The sequence below is a fragment of the Protopterus annectens genome, chromosome 1.part1 (genome assembly GCF_019279795.1).
Source record: "Protopterus annectens isolate FY-2018-M chromosome 1.part1, PAN1.0, whole genome shotgun sequence".
NCBI lineage: Eukaryota > Metazoa > Chordata > Ceratodontiformes > Protopteridae > Protopterus > Protopterus annectens.
In genome coordinates, this window is record NC_056726.1 from 12,183,423 (window position 1) to 12,195,433 (window position 12,011).

Here is a 12,011-nt window from a genome sequence, read left to right on the forward strand (position 1 = left end):
GTGTGTATAGGGGTGTATGTGTATGTATATAGCTGTGTGTAGGGGTGTCTGTGTCTGTGTGTGTGTAGGTGTGTGTATGTGTGTGTGTATGTAGATGTGTGTGTATAGATTGTGTGTGTTTTTATATATAGATGTGTGTGCATGTGTATAGGTGTGAGTGTGTGTATATGTGTGTGCGTGAATATAGTGGTGTGCATGTGTGTATAGAAAGGTGTGTGTGTGTGTATAGAAAGGTGTGTGTGTGTGTGTGTGTGTGTGTGTGTGTATAGAAAGGTGTGTGTGTATAGAAAGGTGTGTGTGTATAGAAAGGTGTGTGTGTGTGTGTGTGTGTGTAGTTGTAGAGGGGTGTGTGTGTATAGGTGTACAGGTGTGTGTATGTGCGTGCGTGTATAGGTGTGTGTGTGTTTGTGTGTATATATAGGTGTGTGTGTATAGATATGTGTGTGTCTGTATAGATGTGTGTGTATTTATAGATGTGTGTGTGTGTATTTATAGGTGTGTGTGTGTGTGTGCGTGTTTAAGGTGTGTGTGTGTGTGTGTGCGTGTTTAAGGTGTGTGTGTGCGTGTATTTATAGGTGTGTGCGCGCGTGTGTTTATAGGTGTGTGTGTGTGTGTGTGTGTGTGTGTGTGTGTGTGTGTGTGTGTGTGTGTGTGTGTGTGTGAGATATATAACGTACTTCCCCAAAAATAAAACCAGGTCTTATACTCTTTCCCCTACCGAAATATGCAGTAGGGCTTATTATCAGGGGATGCCTTATTTACCCCCCCCCCCCCACAACAATCTACATTTATTCATGTACACAAATTGACATTTATTTGGTACTTTTCTGTTATTGGGCAACAGTTCTGAGTAATGCGTTAACAGTTGTGTGAGAATTCTACATAAACAGTGCAACAAACATTTCAACTTCAGAATATCTACACATTGGCTTTCATAGTGCAATATTTCATGCTTAACAGAACGTGCAGAAAAATCTCAATACATGTGTGTTGGAGTAGGGGAATAAAACTGAAAGCAGAAGCAATCCGTTCTGCTGCCCCAATAATGGAAGAGTTATTCAAATACAGTCATGTCATCTTTTTCTAGAACATTGTCATAAGTCTCCAACCCCCGAATTTCAGCCTGAATTCCTTGCGACTCCATTTCCTGTAGAACCATTGGCCCCAATCTGTCATGCCTAGCAGGAGAGCTCTCCTTAAATGAGCACTGCTTGTCCAAGTAGCCTGCTCTTAGTGCATTGGAAACACAGCTGTCAGTGATTTTATCCCATGAATTTTTACTCGTCTCAACCTCTTGCAGACTATGGAAAGTTTCCATGCTGATTTCTCTCCATTCTATTTTCAATGTAGTTATTGATTTCCATGCGCAAATGGTCCTTGAGTGGCTTGTTTATTGCAATATCAAGAGTCTGGTGATATGCAGTCATTCCTGCAGGAATCATTATTTGATCTGTTCTCTGTGCAAGGAATTTCTTCATGTCTTTAGCGCAGTGAGTGCTGGCTGAATCCTAGACCAGCAGACCTCTTTCGCCACTTTGCAAAACAAGTGGCAGCATTACATCAACCCACTTCCTTATAACTACTTGTGTGCACCAGGCTTTTTCGGTTTCAAGAATATAAATTCCTGAAACACGTTCAGTCGTATCTTTCTTACCCTTACTAATGATTAGAGGTGGGGTTTTCTTTCCATCTAGACTAATTGCCAAAATATAGGTAACACGTGCACTCTCGTAACCAGTGGAGGGAATGTAGATTGATGAGTCACCCTTCTGATCAATTGTTAAAATCCTTGGCCCACAAACACTGCAGTTTCATCCATAGCAATCACGTTGGAGAGTTGGTATTTAGAAAAGTCGATGCCATCAACAAAGGACTTGAACACAAATGCACATTTAATAACTTCAGTATCTTCCAGCTTGAACAGTGTTGTTGATATTCTTAGAGACAGTTCATGTCACTGAAGGAAGCCATCCAGCCAATGTTGTGATGCTTTGAATTTTTCTGGGGATATTTCTAACTGTGGTGCCATTGCAAGGGCAAATGCTTGAATATCAGCCCTGCACTCTACTAAAGCCTTTGCGCTCCTGTTAGCAGTCCATTCACAGATGATGTCTTCCAGCTCAGGAAGTAATGGTTGCCGACCTGATCCACACTTGCACTTCTTAGCATTTCCCTCATCAGCCTGTTGACTGAAGTTATTGTAATCTGCATGCCATTTTCAGACCATTTGGAGATCTAACGTCTTCTCTTTGCAGAAAGCCATCAGATTAGGAGTCCTCCATGATTCCTTTCCTGTACTCGATGGAATAGCTTTTTCCTTTTGCACTCATCTTGTTTGGGGGGGGTTAATTGAAGACTTACGAGACCAGAGTGGCAAAACAAAATGGCGATGGTTAAGAAGACACAACCACAGCAGTTCGTTATCAAGTGCAAGCATTTTACGTGCGTTGTCTGTACTTTGATCAATCAAAGTACAACTGCCAGTGTTTATGGGCCAAGGATCTCAACCGTCAAGTGTGAGTGATGATTAGGGTTACAGTAAGAGTTGTGGAGGACTCCCAGGGAAAGAATCTTATGACTTTTTGTAAAGAGAAAGTTGGGTGTCTGAATGGTCCAAAAATGGTGAGCAGAGTACGATAACCTCAGTCAACAGGTGTCAATAATATTATTTTATAATTCAACACGTTCGTCGTGTGTAGTTTATTATCTTAACTGGGGCTTATTTTTGGGATAGGGCTTATATCATGACCACCCTGGAAAACCATGCTAGGCCTTATTCTCTGGATAGGACTTATTTACGAAGAAATATGGCGCGTGCGTGCGTGTGCGAGAGTGTGTAGTGTGTGTGCGAGAGTGTGTGTGTGTATATATATATATATATATATATATATATATATTTTTTTTATATATATATATATATATATATATACACATACATGAAAGCGCTTAACATCGAAAAGCGCTTCCGCGTATATGTAGTTAAAAAAAAAATCTACATTTCTGCAGGGGGGCTTTGCCCCCCCCCCCCCTGCACCCCCTCACTTTATTATTCTCACTCTGAGATCTCACTACAGTGGGGAAAAGGGAATTTTCCCTTACCCTTCCTGTAGGCTGATCTACGAAACAGGCACACATACATAGAAGCGCTTGTCGATGTTAAGCACTTCTGTGTATGTGTGTTCGATGTTTTGTGATTCGGACATATGCTAGTTGAGCATGTGTCCGGATCCTATATATATATATATATATATATATATATATATATATATATATATATATATATATATATACACATATACATACACAAATATATGTGTACATATAACAGTGTATATATAATAATTTCAAAATTGAATTCAAAAAAGTGTATCTTATTCCCCAGTATCACTCAAAGTAAACAGAAGCAAAGCAATACTGTTGTTAATATCTTTAAAAAATTGTAGAAACAATTCTTCATCCCAAAATAAAAAAGAAGCCATTGGTGTCCCATGAGCACATTACCATGTTGGGCAAAGCAGGGGCTACCTTGCCCCTATTGCAGCTCCTGTAATCTTTTTATACATTTTTCCTATTTGAAGGAATTTAAGCACAATTTCCATCAATGTACAAATTGTTTTAATAGTAATGTTAAATGCCAGAAAAAAAGGCTCTTGTGCACTCAGCAAAGAGTTTTAAAAACTATAGTAGTTTGGAGAAGAAGTTGAGGGTTTTTTTTCTTTCTGAAACTGAAATTCTAAGTATGTAATAATGATGAGAGTTTTATAATTCCACAGCAAAAGCACAACAAACAAAACTGAAGTAAACTGTCAAAATTATTAACAAAACCCACGTTAAATACAGTTGAGGTTGTGTGACTGTAATCAGTTAAATAAAAAGACTGCTTGAATACATATTTATTCATGTACACACTATAAAACTAGAGCAAAACATGGCGTATTAAAAAACAGTAAATACTAATAGTGAAAAGTTAAAATCCACCTTTCAAAATCATGAAGTGTTTTCTAAAAACAGTGCTAGCCTCAGTCACTGTGCTAAAAGGAAACCCATTTATCCCAAAGCAGGATAATGTTCAATAAACAAAAACTAAAATAAAAAAACAAAATAGGAATTAGCTAGTGTTCCAGAAGACCTGGCAACTTTCTACCTAAACACTCTATCCAATGCTTTAAGTTTTAAAACAGGCGTCGTCGTAGCATTGTCATTAAGGTCAGGTGTGACTGTAGCATTTAGTTTGTTGCCAGAGATGTTCTCTGCTTTCTATTTTAGTTTCCCACTAACTACCCCTGGCATCCCTTTGAATAATGTCAGTGATACGAAACCTGCTTTCAGTGTATCTAGGACAAGTTGGGGTATGTTTAAAATAGGCATTGTTCAAGTTACTTCTGGAAATAGCCTTAAGATGTTCATAAATCATTTTCCTTCACTGTCTTTCTGTGTTGCCAATGTAAAAAAACTTATAGCCTTGACAGGTAGCAATGTATATCAAACCTTTAGTAGCACAGTTACCTTCCCTAAGGTAACTTGTCTAGTGGTAGATTTTCTACAGTAACAACTCTTCCCTTCCATAACAAAATTTATCTACAAGTACCAAGATGCATAGTTTCCCTATTTCTGATGTTACTGAGGGATTTTGGATTTTCAAACAGGTAGTTCAAGTTTTTTTCCCAGTTTTATAAACAAAATGAGGTGCTACCCCTAAAATATCTGTAATCTCTAGATTGCTCTTAAAAATTGCCCAGTTCTTGAATAAAACATCTCTTATGTCCTTGGAAGACCCGCCCCCCCCCCCCAAAAAAAAGGGGCAACCATACTGTTCTTGTAAAACCTGCCATCACTCTCAGTGGTTACAGCAGTGGAATGAGGTACCCCTATTTCATTACCCAAAAGGGGTTTAAATCTTGTTACCTCACCCTTGGAGCACTTCTTCACTAATTCTAAATAACAGAGCTTGCAGATAACCCCTATCTTGAAACATTTGAGCCAATTTACTCATTTCTGTTTTAAAATTAAGGCTGTTGAAATACATTCTAGCTGCTCAGACTAACTGCCCTTAAAGATATTTTTTGGTATAACTAGGATGGCAACTGTAAAAATCTAGGTAACTGTTAGAAAATGTTGTCTTTCCAAGACATTTTGAGGCAGAACAATCTTTAGTACCATCTTTATAAAGGGTAATGTCTAAATAATCAACACTGTCATCTGAGCGTGTGTGTGTGTGTGTGTGTGTGTGTGTGTGTGTGTGTGTGTGTGTGTGTGTGTGTGTGTGTGTGTGTGTGTGTGGATGTGTGAACTTGAAATAGGGGAAAATGTTATTATACATAATAAATTCATCTCTCCTGTCCCTTATCTTTCCATAGGTTGACTATATCATCCACATAACACAGGTAAATGTCCCAGTGATCTTAGTCTTAAGTATGTGTTTACTTTCCCAAGAAAGCATTACAAAGTTGGCATAAATAGGGGGACAACTCGCCCCCATAGCCACACCTTCAACCTGCTTGATCTATTCACTCTCAAATGCTATAAAGTTATTTTGTAGGATTGTTTCCATCACTTCCATGACAAACTTAACTAATGTGCTATTTAAAGTAGTCTGTTCTCTAATAGTGCCATGAAATAACTCCAATCTTTCCTTGTGTGGTATGGATGAGAACAAGTCAACTACAACCACTGTAGAGAAACTATCTTTTAATAGATGTTCTATAGGGTGTAGTACATTTTTAAGAAGCCTGTCAATACTCCTAAAAGGTAGATAGAACTGTTGTGTGCTGCCAATATAAATCTGTAAGAGGGTTCATAAATGTTTTATGAACCTTCAGTATCACAAAACCCTTAGGGACAAATGGGTGGTCATTTACTAAAAAAATATGCAAGTCTTCAGACATTGCACCCTGTAATAGTGCATCCTTTAAGAATAACTGAATTCTCCTGTGTGCTGTAGTGATTTCATTCCTGGATACTACTACATATTTTTCTGTGTTATGTAACTGTTCACCATTATAATCCATTTTATCAATCAACACCACACCTCTCCCCTTTTGTCAGGTTTCATTATTCTCAGTGTATTGTTTGCCCCAAGTTCCTTCATCAGTTGAAATTGTTGTTGGAACAAATTAAAAAGATTTTTTTGTGGTAATTTAAAACACCATAAAGTTCATTGGTACAAGCTGTCTCAAGCAAAGCAATGGTTGGATGTAGTGGAGGGTTAAAAGTATTGTTCCTCTTTAGTATATTACCAGAAAAACAATACTCCCTCTCACCTCTTATTCTTTGAACATGACCTAGAAGTTAATTTTCTTGGTAAGTTCAAAGGCTGTAATAACTATGACCGAGGAATAAACATAATCCATCCATCCATTCTCAACCCCTTTTCCCAGTTTGCACATGGAGTCTGGGTTTCACTTCAACTGTGACAATCATCTCGAGACGCGTCCGAGGAATCAACATAATCAACCTCTAATAATTTTTCTGGTTTTCTTTCTCGAAAAATGGCCCCTCTCTTTGTTCCTTACCCACTTTGTGGTGTGGGCTTTTGGAAAAAAAAAACTTGCCATCTGTTCCTATTACAAATCCTTTTAGACTGTCTAAGGGGTGGATATTCCTCTCTGTAAATTTAATTGCCCCCCCCCCATTTGATCTGATGGATTAGGTGGGGCTTAATCATTAAACCATCCTTTTACATTCTCTTCCTGTTGGTTTCAAATCTATAGATGTTTCCCCGTTTTCATTTTCTGAGTGTGGTGTACCTCTTGGGTTAATTTGATGAGCTTTGGCTATGGGGCAAGTTGTATGATGAGAATAGTCATTTTCGTCTGCCTCAAACTTTTTTTTTCTAAGCAGATTAGAATTTGCATGCAGTTAAGTTTCACCAGAAATAAGTTCATATTTAGAAACCTTTACTTAAAACAATAAATCAACTATCTCAGCACTAAGTGTGTTAAATTTCTGCAGATGTTTGCTAATTTCAGTGTTGTTCAATTTAATAATAAAATGCGTGAGCTCTATGCCATGGTTGACAAACATGTAAAGTAACTCTTCCATCTCAGTACTCCCCAATGTCTTGCTAGTTTACTGAACTCGCACATAACAGCAGTTTAGAAATAGTTGTATCTCATGATTGTAAGGATTTATTGAATAATAGAGCTGAATCAAAAAAGAAGCAGTTCAAGTGTGATGTGATTATGAACTTCTGTATAAATGTAAAGCAGACAGATTTGCTACCAGTAATGACATATAGCAAAGAAATATTGGTGTAGCTGAAGATCGCAACCTTAATTGTAACTGCAGATTATCACTTTCATTTTAAACTTCATTCACATACATCTATAATTTGGTTGAAAGAAAGTTATACTGTACTTGCAGATTTATTTCCTCAAAAGCTATTGTGCTGTACCGTTCTCCATAAAATGTCTCACTGGTAAGAGATGCCATGGAGTTTTCTTAATTTTATTTAACACTGCACAAGAAATATGCAAAATATTACTGAGGGAGAGGAGTTTGATACGTAGGTGTGTGTGTGTGTGTGTGTGTGTGTGTGTGTGTGTGTGTGTGTGTGTGTGTGTGTGTGCGTGCGCGCGTGTTTTAATCTGGGAAGTATATTCTGCTGGTGACAATTTGAAGCCAGAATTCAGATCAAAAGAAACTAGCAGGTAAGCATTTTATTTAAAAAAATAAACTTTGGAAAGTTTGAGTTGAGTGGAGTGGCTGCAGTAAAGGTTTCCTTGCTGTCAGTAGCAGACTTGTGCTTTGCAAAAATTTTTTCATGGTCTCCACTCATAATTTCCTGGCAACCAGCAACTTCCATTTACTGTCATCCATTCTTTCCCCTTGCACTGACCATTTGTGGGGGATTCTTGGTTTCCACCAGAGAGGTGCTAGCAGACCATCCTTCTCTGTGCAGACCATTTTAGGGATGGGAGTGTCTGAAGGAGGTGCCTTGGTCCAGACAAACATCCAGATGGCAATAGATTGGATGATTTTTTCTTGGTCTGTGTTCTGAGTTCCATGTCAGCCTTAGATCCATGAACTCCCACAATGCCAACCTTTTGTGTCTTCTTCTATACATTTGCCCTAATTTGTCTGCTTTGCACTGCACAGTTTAGTGGGAGTACGTGTCTTGACCCAATTTCTGTTAGCTGGGTCTCGAGCTTTCAGTAGGAGTCAGACTTGCAGTGGGTTGGGATACCCTCCTCCCAGGAAGAGAGAGTTCTGCTGACTTCCATCTTCCCTTTGCCATCTGTTTCTTCACCTCAGCCACTTATTGAACCCGATTTATCTGAGTCGTGATCAGGGCTTTATCGCTGTGCACGATGAGGCCATTGCTTTCTCTCCAACACTTAGTTCAGGTTTTTCATAATATAAACTGCAGTGTTAGCAGGTTCATGTGAAATAACTCTTGTTTACCACATGATTGCATTGATTAAGGGTTTTGAAGAGTTTGTTATAACATTCTATCAACTGAACCAGCATGCATGTATATTGTCTTATAAGTTCACAGGTTTATTCCTTAGTGAATTCATGCTTTCATCTAATCATTTAATTCATTTTTAGTTGTCTTTTGACTCACCATTTCTTTTTTATTTAGGTAATGATTTTACTTGAGCTGGAAGCTAAAGATTAGCTGCACGCCGAGGGAGAATGAACCCAGAGGAAGTTGAGTTACTGAATGACTCCAAGTATAGGAACTATGTTGCAGCAGTAGACAAAGCGCTGAAAAGCTTTGAATATTCCAGCGAATGGGCTGACTTGATATCTGCTCTTGGAAAGCTGAACAAGGTATATGTAAAACAAATCTACTGAGGCTTATATTTGTTTTCTGCCTTTGCAATGCTGTATAGCATGTTTCATGGCATTTATCATCTGCTGGGTGACCCAGTTTCATCACTTTGGCTTCCAGAATTTAGTTTTGAATTCATAATTCTCTAACGGCTTCCTCCATTGAGGGTATTGAGAGCTGCTTCGGTTGTTTCTGCTACGTAATGTGTCTGAGCAATGCATTTATTATCAGAGCAGCCATATTTGGGTCATATGGTGGTTAATATCACAAATTTGTCAGATTCTTTCTTGGCTGGCATATTGCCAGCAACAATATGTGGCTATTTATGTATGTCTGAGCAAAAAAAGGCAGTTACTGGCATCCATTCTGTCTTTTTTATTCATTTTCTTTCCCTTTATCTGTCAACCATCTGACCTATCACAGTGAATCTGCTCTTTTGTTCCTTTGCAGAATAAAAGGTCATATAAGTATTGCAGTCACTTAAACAGCCATCGGTATGTTTTTTTTTTCTATTTTAAACCCTGCATTCTACATTCATACCTTGCTAAGCAGTATAGGGGGGTGGGCATGCAGAGGGTGTATTCTGGGGCTGTCATTCTATCATGCTGGTGACATAATTTTTTCTGGCAGCATTGTCCAGCCCCCATAAGCAGGTAGCTCCTAACACATCTTTGATCTCTACCTGTGATAAATGGGAACCTTGCATAGGGGAATGCTGCTTCCCTGTCTACTAGGAACAGAAGAGCCTGTAGTACATCCTTATTTGGTTTCTCCAGCTTCTGGACTAATAACTTTGTCTAGGTCATTGTCAGGGCTCTATTCCTCTGTGCCAAGAAATTGGCAGGATCCTCTTTGTATTGCTGCTGGCTGCCAGTGTACTGCACTGTCACTTGGGTAGCAGGGAGCCAAGAGAAGAAGTCTGCTTTCTCATGTGAGGTGGTGTGACACTAGGATACTTAAAGCTTTTTCTTGCCTTTGTGCTTAGATTGCCTAAGCTTGTTCAAGAATTTGGGATTCTGATATTATGAGGGGTAGTGCTACAGTTGTACTGACTGACAACTGGCTTTTTTTTTCTTTTTTTACTTTCCATGTTACACACATTTCGTTTTGTCTTGCAGAAGTGAATCTGACTGCTTAACTGAAAAAAAGAAAAAACATTGGCCTCATGCAACACTAGTCAGCATGGATGTAACTCATTCTTTGTCTGGAATGAAGTACAACCCGAGTTTCAAGCAGCAGGAATCCAATTACTTCTTTTAGTTTGAGGCTGCAGAATCTGGAATCTGTTGCAGCTTGTTTAGGTGAACATGTTCCTGTAGTGATTGAAGTAGTTATCCCAAACCATTCTTTTGTTTACCAATTCCCTTTTTTGTTTACTCGTTTACTCCAAGTACTGTTAAGATATTCTTCATATTGATTACTGTTGCAGTAGCCTTAGCTGTATGGGTTATATCCTACAAAGGATGTAACAGATGTCCAGCTTCCAAAACTTCATGGCACCTTACATGTGCCCAGACTGTCAAGCAGCTTGAGCTGAGCTGACTAAAAGACAAGTCTGGGTGCAAAGCTCTTCAAAGTTTACTGCTGCCAAAGTGTACGCTTCTGTGAGGCTTCTGAGGATCAACGATCGACTTGTGCTTTCCTTAGCTAGGCAAATAAGTTCCCTTTTAGGGGAAAAAAACCCTTCAATTTTCTTATTTTTTTACTGATGTTCTATTACTTTCCTCTTCAGGGAAGTTATTTTAAAGCTAGGAGTGTTGTCTTTTAATAGAGTGTCTGGTGACTGTAATACTTTTAAACAGAGCAGTCATTGTTTTTGTCATTTTAAAACTAGTGTTATCTAACTGATAAACTGTTTTTGTGGAGAAAAGATCTTGTGATCCCCTTCCACCTTGGCCCTCTTTCTCTTCTGGAAAGTCTGAATCTCTTTCTTTTTTTTTTTTCTATGTGGCAACAAATTTTTTTCAGACAAATGAGTTCTGAAAGTCATTCATCAGGGTTACAGGTGGCAGTGGGAGGAAATTCCTCCTTTCCAGCGGGTCCTTTCTCGTCCTGCAGATCAGACTGATCTGTTTACACTTGTTCTTCCTCACATGCTGTCCCAAGGAGTGAGAGAACCTGTTCCTCCTTAAGTGGGGAAGGGGTTTTATTTGGAGATGTTCCTAGTTTCAAAGAAAAAAAAATGCTTGGAAGTTGGTTCTGGATCTTTTTTTCCTAAACCTATTTGTGATCATGCCTGAATTCAGAATGATGTCATGTCACAACCTGTTACCTCTTCTTCCTCTTTCAAGTTTCCTGGTAACACTAGACTTAAAAGATACTTACCACATTCCTATTTATCCAGACTTCAGGTGCTTCTTAAGGTTTTGTGTGTCTGGATCACATTATCAGTTCTCTGCCTTCAACTTTAGGCTATCCACTGCACGAAGAGTGTTCACAAAGTGTCTAGCTCCAGTTATAGCTCATTGCACTACAGAGCATCCACATTGTTCTATATTTAGACAACTTGCTTAGCTTTAGAGAGCCTTTTTAAAAAATGTCAGGAATCTCTGTCTTGGGTGAGCGATCTCTTGCACAAGCTGGGATCCCAAGAGAGCATTCAAAAGTCTTTCTTGACATGAGTAGTTGCTGTGATCAGTTAAATCGGGAGAAAGTGACTGTAATAGTTTTGGAGTCAGTACAATGAAGCACGGCTGCATGATTTAATTTACACATGTTGTTTGCGTACTTGCTGATCTGTTATATGCCACTTTAAGATAGGCACAGAGGTATATTGCATTCTCTTGGCTGTGTTTGTGCTTTACCATTATGCAATTAAATCCAGTTACTTTTTATGTATATTGGGTTACGACCACTTGCTGTGTCATTTAATGTGTTGCTCTGCTATTTATGTGGAAATAATTCTGTCTAACTTGCCTTTTTGTGTGCTTACACGGAATGATTATTAATCTGTAGTTATGCTTTTATATATTTTTTTTGCTTTTGTGTTAAACATTCTTCCTGTTCTTTTTGTTTTTTTTTTTTTAACTCTCTCAGCCTGTGCACCTCCCCCCCACTCCTACTAGGCATGTAGTCTACCTTTGACGTGTTGGGAGAAATGAGGGAAAAGGAGAAAATACATTACAGGGCTATTGTTTCATCTGCTGGGGACTAGTATTAGCTGCTTCTCCATTATTTTATATATTTGTTTGCATGCCTCATTTGTTGTAGGATTTAGCAGGCATAATACACTCTG

General features: G+C 38.6%; 1 protein-coding gene across 1 annotated transcript in view; it reads left to right on the plus strand.

Moving 5' to 3' along the window:
- The window catches only part of DOP1A (DOP1 leucine zipper like protein A), a 2,183,138-nt gene that overhangs the window by 177,813 nt on the left and 1,993,314 nt on the right, over positions 1-12,011 (plus strand). The window contains exon 2 of the mRNA XM_044073353.1: positions 8,585-8,775. Coding sequence (XP_043929288.1) covers positions 8,638-8,775 — 138 coding nt within the window. The 5' untranslated portion in view covers positions 8,585-8,637. The remainder of the gene's footprint in view (positions 1-8,584; positions 8,776-12,011) is intronic.